This window comes from Coffea arabica, chromosome 8c (genome assembly GCF_036785885.1).
Source record: "Coffea arabica cultivar ET-39 chromosome 8c, Coffea Arabica ET-39 HiFi, whole genome shotgun sequence".
NCBI lineage: Eukaryota > Viridiplantae > Streptophyta > Magnoliopsida > Gentianales > Rubiaceae > Coffea > Coffea arabica.
Genome location: NC_092325.1, coordinates 3,495,766 through 3,510,748, shown reverse-complemented (window position 1 = coordinate 3,510,748; position 14,983 = coordinate 3,495,766). Strand labels below are relative to the sequence as shown.

The window sequence follows — 14,983 nt, the reverse complement described above, 5'->3', positions numbered from 1 at the left end:
ATTTTTAGATGATACAATAAAATCTGTGAGTTTTCTGCTGCAATAATTTCTCAATAGCTATTGTATGAATATGGAAATTTCGTTATGGAATACATGACACATACATATGAATATCCATAGGAACCTTCTTATATTTTCTAGTTATATTTCCAAAATCTGATGTTCGTGGTTCCAAGTGGTTAAATTGCGACTAAATATTATCTATTGACTGCAATTTCATGACCAAAGTAAGATCTAAATCTGACCTTATAGTTGATACATGTTAATTGTTGATTGCATATGGTTATGATTGTGTTATAATGGTACAGTAACAAAGGTAATGATATTTTGTTATTGTTGTTGTGGTATGGTGTGATTATTTATTACAATTCTATTTCTTTTACTTATAAATTTGTTTATTTGGCCAATTTACTTATAATTTCATGCACTTCAACTGATTCAACTAAACCAATTACCATACAGTTCTAATTTTACTATCTTTTTTTTTTAATAAATTTATTTGAATAAATATTTTATCACATAGGTTAAAACTCCCGCGCTTAGCGCGAACTTCCCCCTAGTATTAACTATAAATTGAAGTAATTCCTTCCAAAACAATCATAACATGTTATCATCGAGATCTTCTTCTCTACTTGATTCTTAGATCATTGTTAATTAGAATTGAAAGGTTAAACCAACTCAAAATCATCTTTAAATAGGCCCAAATAAGTTGCAGGCACTCCTAATTTTATTTATTTATTTATTTTAGTACACGTGCGAGGGGCCGAACTAGAGTCTCTCATTACACTCCTAATGGTTACGTCTACGGTGGAAAGTTCACCTTTCTGCCCATAGTAGGCAGAACCAATGCAAGGAGGCCAGCTGTGCTATGTGGGGACGCACAAAGAAGGACATCCGAGCACCACTGGAGAAAGCCGGTTTGGCTTGGATGAAAAACGTTATATATTTTAAAATTACAATAAAAGTCCTCTTAAAAATTTATTCATCATCTAATGCCCAATATTTATATTTGATAAATTAAAATAGTTAATTAAATATTCTATTATAATATAAACAACTATATGTCATTGAGTTGATTGAATGATATTTTCTTTTTTTTTTGTATTTCAATTAGTTGTCAATTAAGTTTCAATTGAAATAAATATTTTATAATTATTTAAATTATCAATTTAAGATGAGCATAAATATAAATACATTAAATTGTATTATTGAAATATTTGATTTAATATAAAAGAAATTTTAGTGGAAAAAAGAGAATTTTAATTTGAGTGTATAGTAACTTTAATTGTAAACATTATAACGCAAATTGTTGTATGACTTGTGTATATGAGTTTCAATTGGTTATGGTTAGGCATTGTAATTATAATAACAAGTAAATGTGATTACTAATATAAAGGACTCACATGAATTTTTAAAAAATTTCTTGTATTTCTTCTTGTCTTTCTTTTATATTAAATCAAATATTTCAATAATACAATTTAATGTATTTATATTTATGCTCATCTTAAATTGATAATTTAAATAATTATAAAATATTTATTTCAATTGAAACTTAATTGACAACTAATTGAAATACAAAAAAAAATATATCATTCAATCAACTCAATGACATATAGTTGTTTATATTATAATAGAATATTTAATTAACTATTTTAATTTATCAAATATAAGTATTGGGCATTAGATGATGAACAAATTTTTAAGAGGACTTTTATTGTAATTTTAAAATATATAACGTTTTTCATCCAAGCCAAACCGGCTTTCTCCAGTGGTGCTCGGATGTCCTTCTTTGTGCGTCCCACATAGCACAGCTGGCCTCCTTGCATTGGTTCTGCCTACTATGGGCAGAAAGGTGAACTTTACACCGTAGACGCAACCCACTCCTAATTGCTAAACTAGGAATCTGACAGCAACATTTTAGCCACACAGTTATAAAACAGCGCAAGTGGCACAAAACAAGTTGTATTATTGCCGTTTTTTTACCCCTCTCCAAAATCCACGTGTAAGTCCACAATCCACTCAGCTCGCCGGCAGCCGCGTCCACGTCCAGCCTACCCGCCACCACGCCCGCCGGCCCATCCCTTTATTTCCCAAATGTAACGCATTAACAATCATTCTGTCTTTTTCAAAACCCCATTGATAAACTTTTCTCCACATTTTCCCCAAGTCCCCCTTCTCCAACTTGTTTACTTTTATTCCCTCTATAATTAACAATCTCGTGTTCAAAGATTTTCAAAAAATTTTCTCTACCCTCAGTTCTCCATAAGTCTCGCCTTGGTTTTCTTTGCGGCTAAAATTCTTCACCCCAATTTTCACCTCTCAAGTTTGATTCTTGTCCGGCTGGAATCATCAATCCCTCTTTTCCCCTCAATTTTCCCCAAATTGAAACCCAATTTTCCCAATAACAGGAAAATAGTATAACTTTTTTGATATTTTTTTGTACAGGATTTTTTTGTTTGGGGAATTTTGTTGGGTTTTGAGAGATGAGTTTTCAGGATCTAGAATCGGGGAGGGCAATTGGGTCGCGGCCAAGAGGGTTGGTGAATGGGAAACAAGACCCGACCCAAGCTGTGGCGTCGGGGATTTTTCAGATCAATACCGCCGTCTCCACTTTTCAACGGCTAGTTAATACCCTCGGAACTCCTAAAGACACACCTGAGCTCCGTGAGAAGCTGTGAGTTTCTTGATTACATATATTTTTTCCTCTTTTTTTTTTTTTCTGAGTTGAACGTGGATGATTTGGAGTTGGGTTCCGAGTGACCAGGTGGATTCCCAATTTTTTTGGTTGGTTTTTGAATGAATTCATGCAGTCAAACGGATCATTTTTTTTCCTCAAAATTTAACATTTTCTTTCGGAAAAAGGGATTTTATTTTTTATTTTTCTAATTCCGTTAATTTGAGTGAGAGCATTGAGGGGGTGTGATTCAATTTCCAATTGTTTGGTGGTTTGACTTGGTTCATATAGATTCTTTTTTGGGTAGTAGAGGAGAAATATTATTGTTGTGGATTGTGCATTTGGTCTAAGGCAATCCATTAATAACTACATATAGTTCAGGCAGTATAATTGATGGTTCTACAAACTTGATGGGTAGTAAAGTTAATAGCTGAAGGCATAGTAAGAATTCATACATATGATTTGATTAGAAAGGCGTAAATTTTCTTTTGAGGTGTCTCTGTAAAGAAGTTGGTCTGGCCTTGCCTTGTGTGCCAAATTCAACTAGTAGTGTTGGTGAGTGAAAATGGCAGGAGAAATGGTTAATGCTGTATTATCATATGATTTGGAGAGAGAATAAGAAGTATTCTGAACTTCATAAAATGCATTCAAGCTTAGACAAGGTTTTGTATTGGGTTCTTTTTTTTTTGTTTTTTTGGGGGGTGCGGGGGTTGGTGGTGGAGGTGTTTTCTTCAATGGGAGTGCCTGAGCCTTTCATGGGCAAATGTTGAGTGGGAGTATCTTCAATGCTGGTGCTTGTATGCTATGGCCTAGTCTATCTAGGTTTTAAGTCCATTTGGGGGGCAGTTTGGTATGTGCCGTGATTAAAATGTGGGTAGGAGCTGGAAGTCAAATTCACTTACCTTTCCCTTTCCCCAAAGGACAAGAAAGAGGGCGCTTAAAGGAAAATGTTAGGCTGGTGAGTGGTATGTTTCGAGGGATTTATGTAAAAAATTAATTGGATTAAGGGAATACTAAGTAGGATTTATAGACTATGTTGTTAACCACCACTCTGGTGATCGCTGGAGGCCCTATTAAAAATCTTGAGTTGACCACAATGAGCTTGAGCATTTGAATCCACAACTTATTGGACTACTACCAGATGATCTTATATGGACTGGGCTTTTGAATTTTCATCATGCGATTATTATGGGGTGATTGTATTGTTATGTAATTCAAGCTCTTTGCTTAAAAGGAAACTGTGTCCTTTCATAGGCTACTTACATTGATTTTGCAAAAATTACAGGCACAAGACGAGGCTGCACATAGGGCAATTGGTTAAGGATACCTCAGCAAAGCTGAAGCAAGCAAGTGAAACGGATCACCGTGTTGACGTCAGTGTAAGTCTTCCTCATTCACGGGGTGTGACCTCCTACCAGTTGTACCTCCCTTACTCCCTTCTTCTTCACTACCACCAGTCCTATTTTATGACATAGTCTTTTTTATGCTTTCTCCGTTAACATGGAATGCTAAACCCACACAGACTCCCTCTTCCACCTTAGGATCATCATTTTCCATGCGCCTCTTCATAACCTTCTGTGCTACTATCTATATAATCATTTTTGGCTCTTGTTGAGCAATCTACATGAGTTGCTTTTAAAGTTTGAGTATCTACAGTGCAAGTTATGTTCCATGGTTTGGTATGCACATACTTGAACTTTCTTTTTCCATTTCTGTTTTTAACCTTTTCTGTGTCTGCCAGTTCCCTTTGCCTCCACCCGTTTAGAGAAATTCCATTAAACTTGCATCTTGTAGTTTGTTGAAGTTAAATATCTGTTTGCTTGCAGGCCAGCAAGAAAATTACAGATGCTAAGCTTGCTAAAGATTTCCAGGCAGTCTTAAAAGAGTTTCAGAAAGCCCAACGGCTTGCAGCTGAGAGGGAAACGGCATATACACCTTTTGTTCCTCAAGCAGTCCAGCAATCTAGGTATTTTGTCTGTTCATGAAGTTTTTCAATTTCAAACTCATTGCTGTGTTTGCTGTGGAGTGGCTTCGTGTTGATAATATAATGTGAACCTGCTCGCCCTTTGGATTAGCATGTTGGCTGTTCTTTTTTATTATTTTTTTATTTTTTAATAAAGACAAATCATTTTCCCTGCAGCTACACTGCTGGTGAGACAGATGTGAATTCAGATAAGAGTTCAGAACAGCAAGCACTTCTTGTAGAATCTAGAAGGTATGTTGTGATAAAAAAGTACTCTCAGTAAAGTATACAGTTAACATCAGTGTCTTATTTTGCTACACTGTTTGTGCTGCAGACAAGAGATCTTATTGTTGGATAATGAGATTGCCTTCAATGAGGCGATAATAGAGGAAAGAGAGCAGGGTATACAAGAAATACAACAACAGATTGGTGAAGTAAATGACATATTTAAAGATTTGGCTGTGCTTGTTCATGAACAGGGAAATATGATTGGTACTTCACTCTACAGTTTTTTAAATAGCATTTTGATACGTTATTCTGGTGGAACATTAGCTAATGGAGGCAACTGGTTAACTGGCAGATGATATTGGTTCCCATGTTGAGAATGCTCATGCCGCAACAGCGCAAGGGAGATCACAGCTTGCCAAGGCTGCAAAGACACAAAGATCAAACTCATCTGTGGTAACATATTAATTCTTGAATCTTTTTGTCTAGTATCATGTTTCCACAATTGGGCCTCTGGTGGACACGAGGATAAAATTGCAGTTCAGGTTTTGTAACTAAATGGATGTCAGTGTACTCCACGTGTAGTCATACGTATCAAAAATCTTCCTGTTGCCCTTGATTAGTTTTAGTTTGAACTTCTTGTCCTCTTAATAATAATTGATTTGTATTAGGTAAGTTTTCTGTTGGTAGAAACTATGACTGCAGTATGAAGGCTATATTTTCGACACACTCCTTCCTTCCTTTTTAGTATCTTTACGTGAATCTATAACTTACTATGCAATGTCCTTTTTTTTCTGGCTGCAGACCTGCTTGCTTCTGGTCATTTTTGGGATTGTGCTTCTCATTGTTATTGTATTACTTGCTGCCTAGTGAGAAAAGTTTGAATATGATTGGATGGAGAATTTACGTCTACTCGACAATCCTGTGATCAAGTTTGTTTTGTGAAGCACTGCAGCTGATTGGATCGCGCCACTCACTGAAATTGTATCAATAGCAAGATTTATGACCTCCATTGCCATATTAAGTTTTTATTTTTTGGGTGGGGATTGGTGTTGTATTTTGTAATTGGCAGGTTTGGGTTCGAGGTTTTCCTTTGCTTGTCATATAATTAGTCTTGCAAATATAATTGATTTTTCTGTTGAATGATTATCAATCTGTTTGTGTGGGATTTTATGCTACTCATTGACTCTACTGGTTTGTTTTTGGGTCTGGAGATCATAAGGACTATTGCTTGGCGGAGCCTTTCATGTTTCATCTTGTGAACATCTCGTTGGACAATCTACTGATGGTATCCCTTAGCCTGTCTCGTGTCCTTAATTGGCACTGAGTCAACAAATGAGTATTTGCTCTTATAGTGATGCTAAAAGTTCATGCCCAATTTTAGTGCACACTTTTTCTGTCAGTGAATGTACATAAAAGCACTAACTCTTGGTTCATGAGAATGTTTTAGGCTTTGCTAGGTGCCGTACTGGCATATGGTAGGGAACTTTTTGAGAATGAAATTATGGCAATGGATGATAGGAACTTGAATTGATGTCCAGGTTCTTGGGAGGCCAAGTTATTTTTTGATGCAGAATATGACTACCTTCTGATGATGGTAATTTCTTCAAAGATTTTGAAATTGATGCAGATTACAAATAATTTACTATTTGATATGGAGTGTAATTATCATCTGGATTCCTCACCTCTTGTAGTCTTCTAAGAAATCTTTTTATAATGCTACATTCCATATGTATATTGATTTTTTGGAAATAACAAAAGTTGGCCCATCATTTAGTATCGGCAACATCTCCAATGGTAAAAGCTGAAGCACCGAGGCTTTCAAATAGATGTGTCTGAAATCTGCATGATATGATCAGCACAGGTACTTCAGGAAGCATCGATTAAACAACCTGATTTGTTTGCGGACTCAAGTATCTAACCCATCTACGAAGACAGTATCCTACACAACAATCTCAACCATGTTCAGCGTTTACATTCCTCAGAAGTACACTCAAAATTCCGCCAGGTGCCTGAGAGTTGGGCAAGAAGAGAGGAGAACACAGTTCTTCCGGAGTACAAGTACCTTAAAATTTTGGAGACCAAAATGTGAGAAGCATTTCCCGAAGCATTATTGTCGAACTGAAAGGTGTGGTGGTTGAAGTGCAGTCGACATATAAGTGCATAGCCAAGGCTGGGAAGTTTTTCTCTTTAAGCTCTGAACTTCTTTTGGCAAAATCACGGATGATTAGAAACAATCTAAATATATCAAGATTGTTTCAGGTCAGCTGTGAATGCAATATTTGAAGAAGAAACAGAAGTCCAGACAATTAACAAAGCTGACAAAATTGCTGATATGAATGTCACAAATGACACAATTTTTGCGTGCTCCTTGTTTCCACAAGGCACTTCCCATACTATATTGCCATCTTCATCCTTGACACCTTGATCAGTCGGAACAAGCAAACAGCTCTTCTCATGCAAATTTCCTTCATTTCTGCAACTGAAAACTATGTCCGGCAGGCCGAATTCAACTCTCGAAATGCCATAACCTAATGGCTGTAGAAAGATTAAACAATGAGAGTTAGTTTTCCACAAATTGCCCTTACTCTTATACAGTTCGTGCACTTGCTTGTATCCAAAAACTAACAAGATGTTCATCATTCTAACGAACTCCAAGGGAAATCAACAGTCTCCATAAGGTGATAGCGTCCAGAATTGCATACCTGATAACGCGCATGCAATGGGAGCTCAATGTTGATTTCTAGCTGCTTATGATCTCCAGAAAACATGCCAGGATCAATCCGCACATGAACTTCAACTAATGACCTATTGGACCGAAATGAAGGCAACTCTAGATTTGTATCCCCAAACACAGCAGCATTGCTGAACACTGCAACCAATGATACCAACGTACTAAAACAACCACCACCCCAGAAAACATAGAGCCATTTGTACACATAAAATCTTCAAAAAAAAAAGAAAAAAAGAAAAAGATCAGAACTATGGATCTTATACCTTTCCTCTGGACAAGATGTTGCAACTCAAAAGGATCTGCAAAAACTCCAGAGGGCAGTCTTTCTATCACAATGGCTTGACAAGATTGTGCAGATACTTGGATTTCTAACCTAACGGATGAAGATAAACGACGATGTGAACCTTCCCCAATCAAATTCCTGTGTAAAGCTAACATTTTTGGCTCCTTATTATTCAGTTCAGGTTGCAGCATCTGGCAAGAACTTAGTGAAACATCAGTCTTTAGGAAGCTATTGAACTTTGAATCGTCCAAAATTTCATGTTTCTTGAAATACTGTGCTGAAATGTACTCCTCAAGACCCTAAAATCAAAACCCACGAAATATAAAAAAATTCTGAGCTATAAATTTTACAAAAATTGAAGCTTAATATCCATAATTTTGCACCGCAAAGAAGAAAATAAAAAGTAAAAATGAAATAAAAGAAGGAAAATGAAGCCTTTGGGCTGAACTGACCAGGCTAAAACTGGGCAGGAGGAAGATGAAGATGAATATTCCAAGTCTGAAGCAGCTCTGAAATTGGAAATCTTGAATCTCCATTTCAATGTATAATCAAAGCTTGACCAAATCTCAAAATTAGAAAAGGAAAATCTAGGATATATACGTGTAGATGTAGTCAGTATTCTTTACGTATTTTTTGCATTCATATACGCATTTCAACAATATGAAATCGGATCGATTTGGATGCTTTTCAATATATCTCAGATTGAGTCTATCAACGGCTGTGATTTGACGAATTAAACGGTGCTACGACGTCGTATCAGGTTTAGTATTAGTTTGAAAAGCCGGTTTCTTCAACTTTTTGAATAGTAGAATTGGGGGGGTAAAAAGGAAGAGGGGAATTGGAGATGAGTAATAGTTCGCTGTCGTCATCGCCGGCGAGGTCATCGATATCTACGACGGCGGTGGCTGGGAGTGCAAATGCGGTGGTCGGAGGGTCATCTCTATCCGTCGAGGACTACCACTTTCCGGCGGATCTCATTTCAATTCAGGACCGCAAAGACGAGGCCCTTCTTGGTCAGTCTCTATTTTTTTTTTCCCACTGCACTGATGATAATTATCTGCTTCTCTAGCTTGTACTAGTTTTAGACAACAACATTGGATCCATGTGACTTTTTTTTTTTATTAAATAACTAAAAGGACTGTAAATTTTTGCTGTATTGTGTGCATAATTTATGGTGCACAAAATTTGGGTTCATTTAAATATCAGTCTTTTAGGAGTAGTGTTTGAAGTGCGATTTGGGGGCATACTCAAACCCGGTTGGAGCAATTTCTTTTTTTGAATTTGTGGAAAACTTTGGTAATTTATTCAAATTTAGGTACATTATTTTGTGCTAAATGTTGAACAATGAGCCACGCGATCCAATTTAGCTTGAAGGAAAAATTTGAGAAACCCTCCAGTTTCGGACCTTTGGTAGCAAATTAGGCTTTGACATTAAAGAGCTTGTGTCCAATGGTATTTTTAATAAGGCCTCAGCATTTTGTATCTCATACATAAGAGAAGAAAAGATTTAACGTGGAAATTCCCGGTGGATAAAAGCATTGGACCACCTCAGAAAGTTATCTTTTGTCAAAAAATGCTGGAGAAATACTCTGTTTACGCAAGAAGAGAAATCCTACCACTACATGAATGAATACAAGAAATAGGAAAACTCTCACTCTTAAGAGATGATGGAGACCAGTATTGCTTGAGATAGAGTTTTTAATGAGGTGAATCAGTTCCTGATATTTGGCTTCAGTATGACCAAGATCCCTCAGACTTCACAGATAGCAGAAGCATAAGCTTCTTTCTCTGTGAAGACCTACTTATCTCCTCTCTTATCTTCTAAGCTGTTGTATGCACATGGGATTTAGGTAAGTCCCATTATTATAGTGGTGATTTGTGCAAGGTTTCGCTTGAAAAGAATTACCAGAATATGAAATGCTTTTCTGAACCTTTGATTAGTAGTGGCTTGTTTAAACCAAGAAACTTGCATCAACTTTCTGAAGGGTTCTTATCTTATTTATGCAGTTCTGAAAGCTGACCTGATGGCTGCTTTGAACAAAGAGGTTAAATCCCTTGATGAGGATAGCTGGATGTTTGAGGGACCCCGATCTCGTATTAATCTTATTTCAAGACCAGGTTAGTTGTTTTGGTTGTTTCTTATATCTGCTTTTAACATGATCTGAATGTTATGGTCCACTAGATCATGCGAGTTAAAATTGTGCTGAACTATAACTGACCTCTATGCAAATGCAAGTCAAAGGATCTTCACTAGTTCCTTGAGAGAATTTGTAGTTTGAGACTTTAATGATATATTTTGATAGTTGTTTGGATAGAAATACTGGCCATAATAATGTTATTCACTGTTAAATATATGAATTTTATGCCCAAGACATTTCAAAGTTTAGTTAATGCCTCATCCTGTAATTTAGTTTTTCCTCAACTCCCAACTACTGTACTTTGTTTCAATGGCCCTGTTTCTGCATTGAAGGCCTTTTACCCAGAATTTAGCAATTCTCAGGCTGGAGGGCCAGCCATGCACAATAGACCTCAACTTCATACGGACTAGTTTTTCGTCAGTTCCTTGTAGAACTGTTTGGTTTTGGCTCACCAATTAATTACTAATTGGTGCTACATTTTTTTTTCTTTTTTTCCCTATTTTAACAATCCCTGCTGCTGTCATCTGTTGACTCATTTGTGAATTCTGATTATGTAGGCAAATACATAGGTAGAAGCATCATTTTAATGTCTAATTCTCCTGTTTTCTTCTTTATTCCCCCTCCTATATATTGGCATGTTTGGCCAGTTTCTTGAGCCCAGGATCTGTCAGTGAATTTGGCTGTGTGAAATGTTTGGTTACTAGTTGATGCAGTGTATAGGGAAAGGGAAGGTACTCTACATCTGATGCGCGACAATTCAATTTTGTCTCTGTTATCAACGCATTTTTAGATGACAATGTCAACACAAATCTGTAACTCAGTTCAAAAGCATCAAGTTAGAGGTGGCAAAATGGGCGGGATGGGCGGGATTTGCTTGGGTTTAAGATGGAATCGAGTCATATGGGTTTGGACCCATCCTTACCCATATGTGTTTTGGGACTAGCTTGGATGGGATCACTTTGGGATGGGTTTAGATTGATCCCGCCCAATACCCAAATCTATTTTCTATATATATATTTTCCTTTAATTCATTTTTTATTTTTTATATAACTTTAATTGTTTTGATTTATTAAATTTCTTTTAGTTTTATTAAATAAACATGCAAGTGCTTTATACTCAGGATTCCCACCAAAAATTGGATTAACAAATAAAGGAAAATATAGATATAATACAGCCATATTCCAACATATATCAAGATGGCCAAGGCACTTAGGGTGTTGAATATTTATCCTCATCATTGTCCAAAGATGACAGGTCTAAACTGACTGAAATGCTGGAAATTCTTGTGGATAATGATTAGGAAGGCTGCTAGATTATATTCGCTGGTATGACTATAAAAATTGTTAAAGATAATTTTTGAATCTAAGACTCCGTTTGGATTGGCTATATTTTCAAAAAACAAAATTTTCAAATATAATGTTACAGTAACATACAATAACTCAAAAAATATCTCATCCATATTAGTATATCAAATATTTCAAAAAAAATTTATAGTAAAAATTTTTCATATACTCTGCGACAATAAAATATTTCAAAAATATCCAAAAAATTAGCCAATCCAAACAGAGCCCTTGCTATTTGAGCCCAATGGGTACCCAAGTATTTCCCAAAATTTTCCATCAATTAATGGGTATAATTGAGATTTGTCCCATTTTAAACCCAATATCAAATTCCGGTACCCATCCCGCCCAAAGTCCCTATGGGCATGGGTAACCCATTGGGATTTGGGACAAATTGCCACCTCTAGCATCAAGCTAATCCACATGGGAAGGGTTTAGTATTATTTGAGCTCATGGCAACTTTAAATGAAAAGGCTAGTCATTTGAACTTTATTACTCTTTGTTTTGTGGTTTATGTTTAGAACACCTTAGGCATTCTTTGAACTAGAGGTCTTCATATATGCTATTCGTGGCAATTGTAGAGAATAAATTATTAATTTGCAGAGTGTCAAATGCGCATTTCTGGGAGATCTTGTCAAATATAAAGCACACTGGTTTTGTTTGTAGGACGTCTCAGTTAGTTGCTGTTCTTATTTTTCAACTTTTTTAACGTATAAAGCAGTATAATTTATTGATGGAGTAAATGGCATGGTAAAACATACCAAGTTATCCAATTCCTGAGATTGTTGACTAATGCATACTTTTCATGCATATTTGATAGCTTAACAATAACTGCCAAGTCAGAGGAAGAATAACATGGTGTGCGCTTAGCCTATTTTTCTTCCATTTCTGTTGACAGTGTAACTGGTTTTGGTGATCTGGGACAGGTTTGTAGCTCTATTAATGTGTTTTTAGTAAAAGTTTGAGGTCCAAAGTGAGAATTGGTGAAGACATTGAATGTTATATAGTGGAATTAGTCTTTTATTATATCTTAAGCATCTGGAATGCAAAATCGGAGTCGTGTCCAAAACCAAAAAGGTCATTTGGACTTAATTCTTCATTTCGTTTTAGATAGCAACTTTTTCTCGTCTGGTTTGCACGTGCATTTGGAGTTGGGATTGCGGGTAGTGGAGGTGGTGTAGGCTTGTGGCTTCTCAGAATGTATCCTGCTTTTGTAACACCAAGCATTTCCTGGGCGTTATAGGCTTGTAGCTTCTCGAACTGTATCCTGCTATTTGTAACACCAACTAGTCTTCTTCCAACTTGCATGAAATTTCCCTCTTGGCCATGTTAACTCTCGTGTTTATACAGGTGGGCTTCTACAGAAGCGTTTTGGAATTACGAAGCATCATAACTTGGCCCCGAAAAACTGATTTGTATATCCTTAATAAAGAAATTACCATGAGCCAGCGAGAGGTGACCGTCAAGTTTCTTGAACTGATTCATGCCTTCTATAATAGCTTGAGCTAGAGTACTGGCTTAAGAGGGACCAAGATGCCTGGATATGCCGTTCTACTTGAAGTTTGTCATGGTCTGCTCTGTATCTGTTCTTGATGTACTCTAAATTTCTGCAACAGTAAACTTGCTAGTTTAGAGCAGCCATTGGTGCTTTGTCCAGTGATAGCTGCTTAGAAAGTGTCAACACTTTCTTGTTGAATACAGCCATTCAGTTGCTAATAGGACTAGCTAGGAATGTTGGAAATAAACGCCTGGTGAAACTTTGATACTTCTATTATCAAATCTTGCTTCTTCAAATATTATAGTCTCCCAGGCCTTGTTTTGAAGATTCTGTTAAGAGTAGAGAACTCCATGTTTTAGCTCTTTTGCTTCCAACTATGACACAATAACTGCATTGGTTGAGCCAGTTGCATCCTTCGCCACCCCCCCTAACCCATGTAGTGAGTTTGAATTTGCATATAGATGAAGAGAGAGTTCTAGTAAATAGCAAGCCTTGCTTTTATTTTACCCTTTTTCCCTTTTCCCTGTGTACAGCATTTTTTTTTTCTTTTCCTTTTTGGTTTAACAAAAAGGAAGAGTGAAAAAGGTTAGAAAGGATATATAGAAACCTAGTCTAAAACATGGACGTGTATGCATGGTCCAATAAGGTGGTCGGAGCTCTATAGCACTTCGATTTTCCCAGTAACTGGACAGCGTATTGCTATGCCCCTTGGATCAATAAGAATATCATCAAATTACTCATAGTTTCCAAACGTCTAATGCCTTTCCTGTGCTTGCAATTAATCAAAATCTCACTGATAGGAGTATCATTCAGACACAAGAAGAGTAACAGAGCAGGTTCTGGGGAGCAACATGCTGAAATTTAGTCGAAAAAGGGTGAGAGAGTAGTTCCTCCACAGTTCCTCTACTCCTCCAATCCCTCACCAAGCACCTCCTTACAAAGTTCTGAAGCTCAGCTGATGCAGTTTCTGGCATTTCCCATGTTTCTTCAAAACAAATTGCGTACATGAGAGTGATCCAGTCTGGTTTCTCCCCAGGATTAATCAAAGGAAAACGACCTGTGAAGCATTCCATTATTACCACTCCCAGGGACCATACATCCCCAGCAAATCCATCAGAGTAAACTCCATCCCACCTTTCTGGATCAATTCTCTCCGGACTCATGTATGCGTAAGTACCCATGTATGAATCGCACTGCTGTTTATCAGAACCTGCCACAAGTCGGCTGATGCCAAAATCTGCAATCTTCATCTTTCCTTTTCTGTTTATCAACAAATTTGATGGCTTAATATCTCTGTGAACAATATGCATTGAATGCAAATAGTGCAGTCCTTCCAAGACACTTCTGGCAATGCCAGAGATAGCTTCCTCAGATAACCTATGATGCCTCTGCAAGAGGTCATAGAGTGATCCTCCTTCCATGTACTCCATAACAAAGCATAGATCACCACCTCCATCTATGTCGGCAAATCCATTCTCAAACACCCCATGACACATTACAACACAATCTGAGTCCAATCTTCTGAGTATCCCCATCTCGTTCAAAGACTGCTGCTGAACCCTTTCGATATCTTCGCCAAACCTGAGTACTTTCAATGCATAAATTGCACCTGTTGGCTTGTGGAAAACTTTATAGACTGTTCCTCCATTGCCATGTCCAAGAACAGCAAGTTTCTCGAAATCGGCAAGGTTAGTGATGGTCGGAGAGTTTGAGCTTGAGGATGATATTGGTGATGGTGATAGAAACCCATGCCAAGAACTAGAAACTGGGGGTACAGTGATCCTCAGGGCCTGCTTTTCCTTTCTCTTCCTCACCAGTGTCATATGTAAACAGTTGTAGAAATACAAGAATATATGACTTGCAAGTCTATCAAACTAAGTCTCTTCTTTATACGTTGCATGGTGCTTATGGGCTTGTTTGAGACCAAAACGTGCATGGCCTAAGACGCTTGGGAAAGTTGACATATGGAAGTAGGGATCTATAATCAAGGGCAGGTGAGGTTTTTGTGGTTACGTCAGACTCCTACTTCTGGCTATGAGTTGAGTTAGGGATTACAGTGAGTTGAAATCTGCCATGTGTACATTTGTTGTGATGGTATAAAAAAAAAAAAAATTTTAGAATCAGAAGG

At 37.0% G+C, this 14,983-nt stretch overlaps 4 protein-coding genes across 4 annotated transcripts; 2 read left to right on the top strand and 2 right to left on the bottom strand.

Annotated features, from left to right (window-relative positions):
- The first annotated feature begins 2,109 nt into the window (after positions 1-2,109).
- On the top strand, positions 2,110-6,040 carry LOC113706861 (syntaxin-22-like). Its single transcript, XM_027228891.2, has 7 exons — positions 2,110-2,674; positions 3,960-4,053; positions 4,501-4,640; positions 4,815-4,889; positions 4,972-5,129; positions 5,218-5,318; positions 5,667-6,040. The coding sequence occupies exons 1-7, from the start codon at positions 2,484-2,486 to the stop codon at positions 5,730-5,732; spliced, it is 825 nt and encodes a 274-aa protein (XP_027084692.1). The 5' UTR covers positions 2,110-2,483; the 3' UTR covers positions 5,733-6,040.
- A 477-nt stretch (positions 6,041-6,517) lies between these two features.
- Positions 6,518-8,560, bottom strand: LOC113706860 (uncharacterized). The gene is made up of 4 exons (XM_027228889.2): positions 8,332-8,560; positions 7,860-8,178; positions 7,568-7,734; positions 6,518-7,400 (listed from the first exon to the last, which is right to left on the bottom strand). Exons 1-4 carry the CDS (start codon positions 8,413-8,415, stop codon positions 7,110-7,112), a joined length of 861 nt encoding a protein of 286 aa, XP_027084690.1. The 5' UTR covers positions 8,416-8,560; the 3' UTR covers positions 6,518-7,109.
- Positions 8,561-8,666: 106 nt separating this feature from the next.
- Positions 8,667-13,151, top strand: LOC113706862 (protein SAMBA-like). The gene is made up of 3 exons (XM_027228892.2): positions 8,667-8,892; positions 9,887-9,997; positions 12,708-13,151. Exons 1-3 carry the CDS (start codon positions 8,724-8,726, stop codon positions 12,767-12,769), a joined length of 342 nt encoding a protein of 113 aa, XP_027084693.1. The 5' UTR covers positions 8,667-8,723; the 3' UTR covers positions 12,770-13,151.
- Positions 13,152-13,608: 457 nt separating this feature from the next.
- LOC113706859 (mitogen-activated protein kinase kinase 10-like) lies at positions 13,609-14,678 on the bottom strand. The gene has a single exon (XM_027228888.2). It carries the CDS (start codon positions 14,676-14,678, stop codon positions 13,665-13,667), a length of 1,014 nt encoding a protein of 337 aa, XP_027084689.2. The 3' UTR covers positions 13,609-13,664.
- Positions 14,679-14,983: the final 305 nt, after the last annotated feature.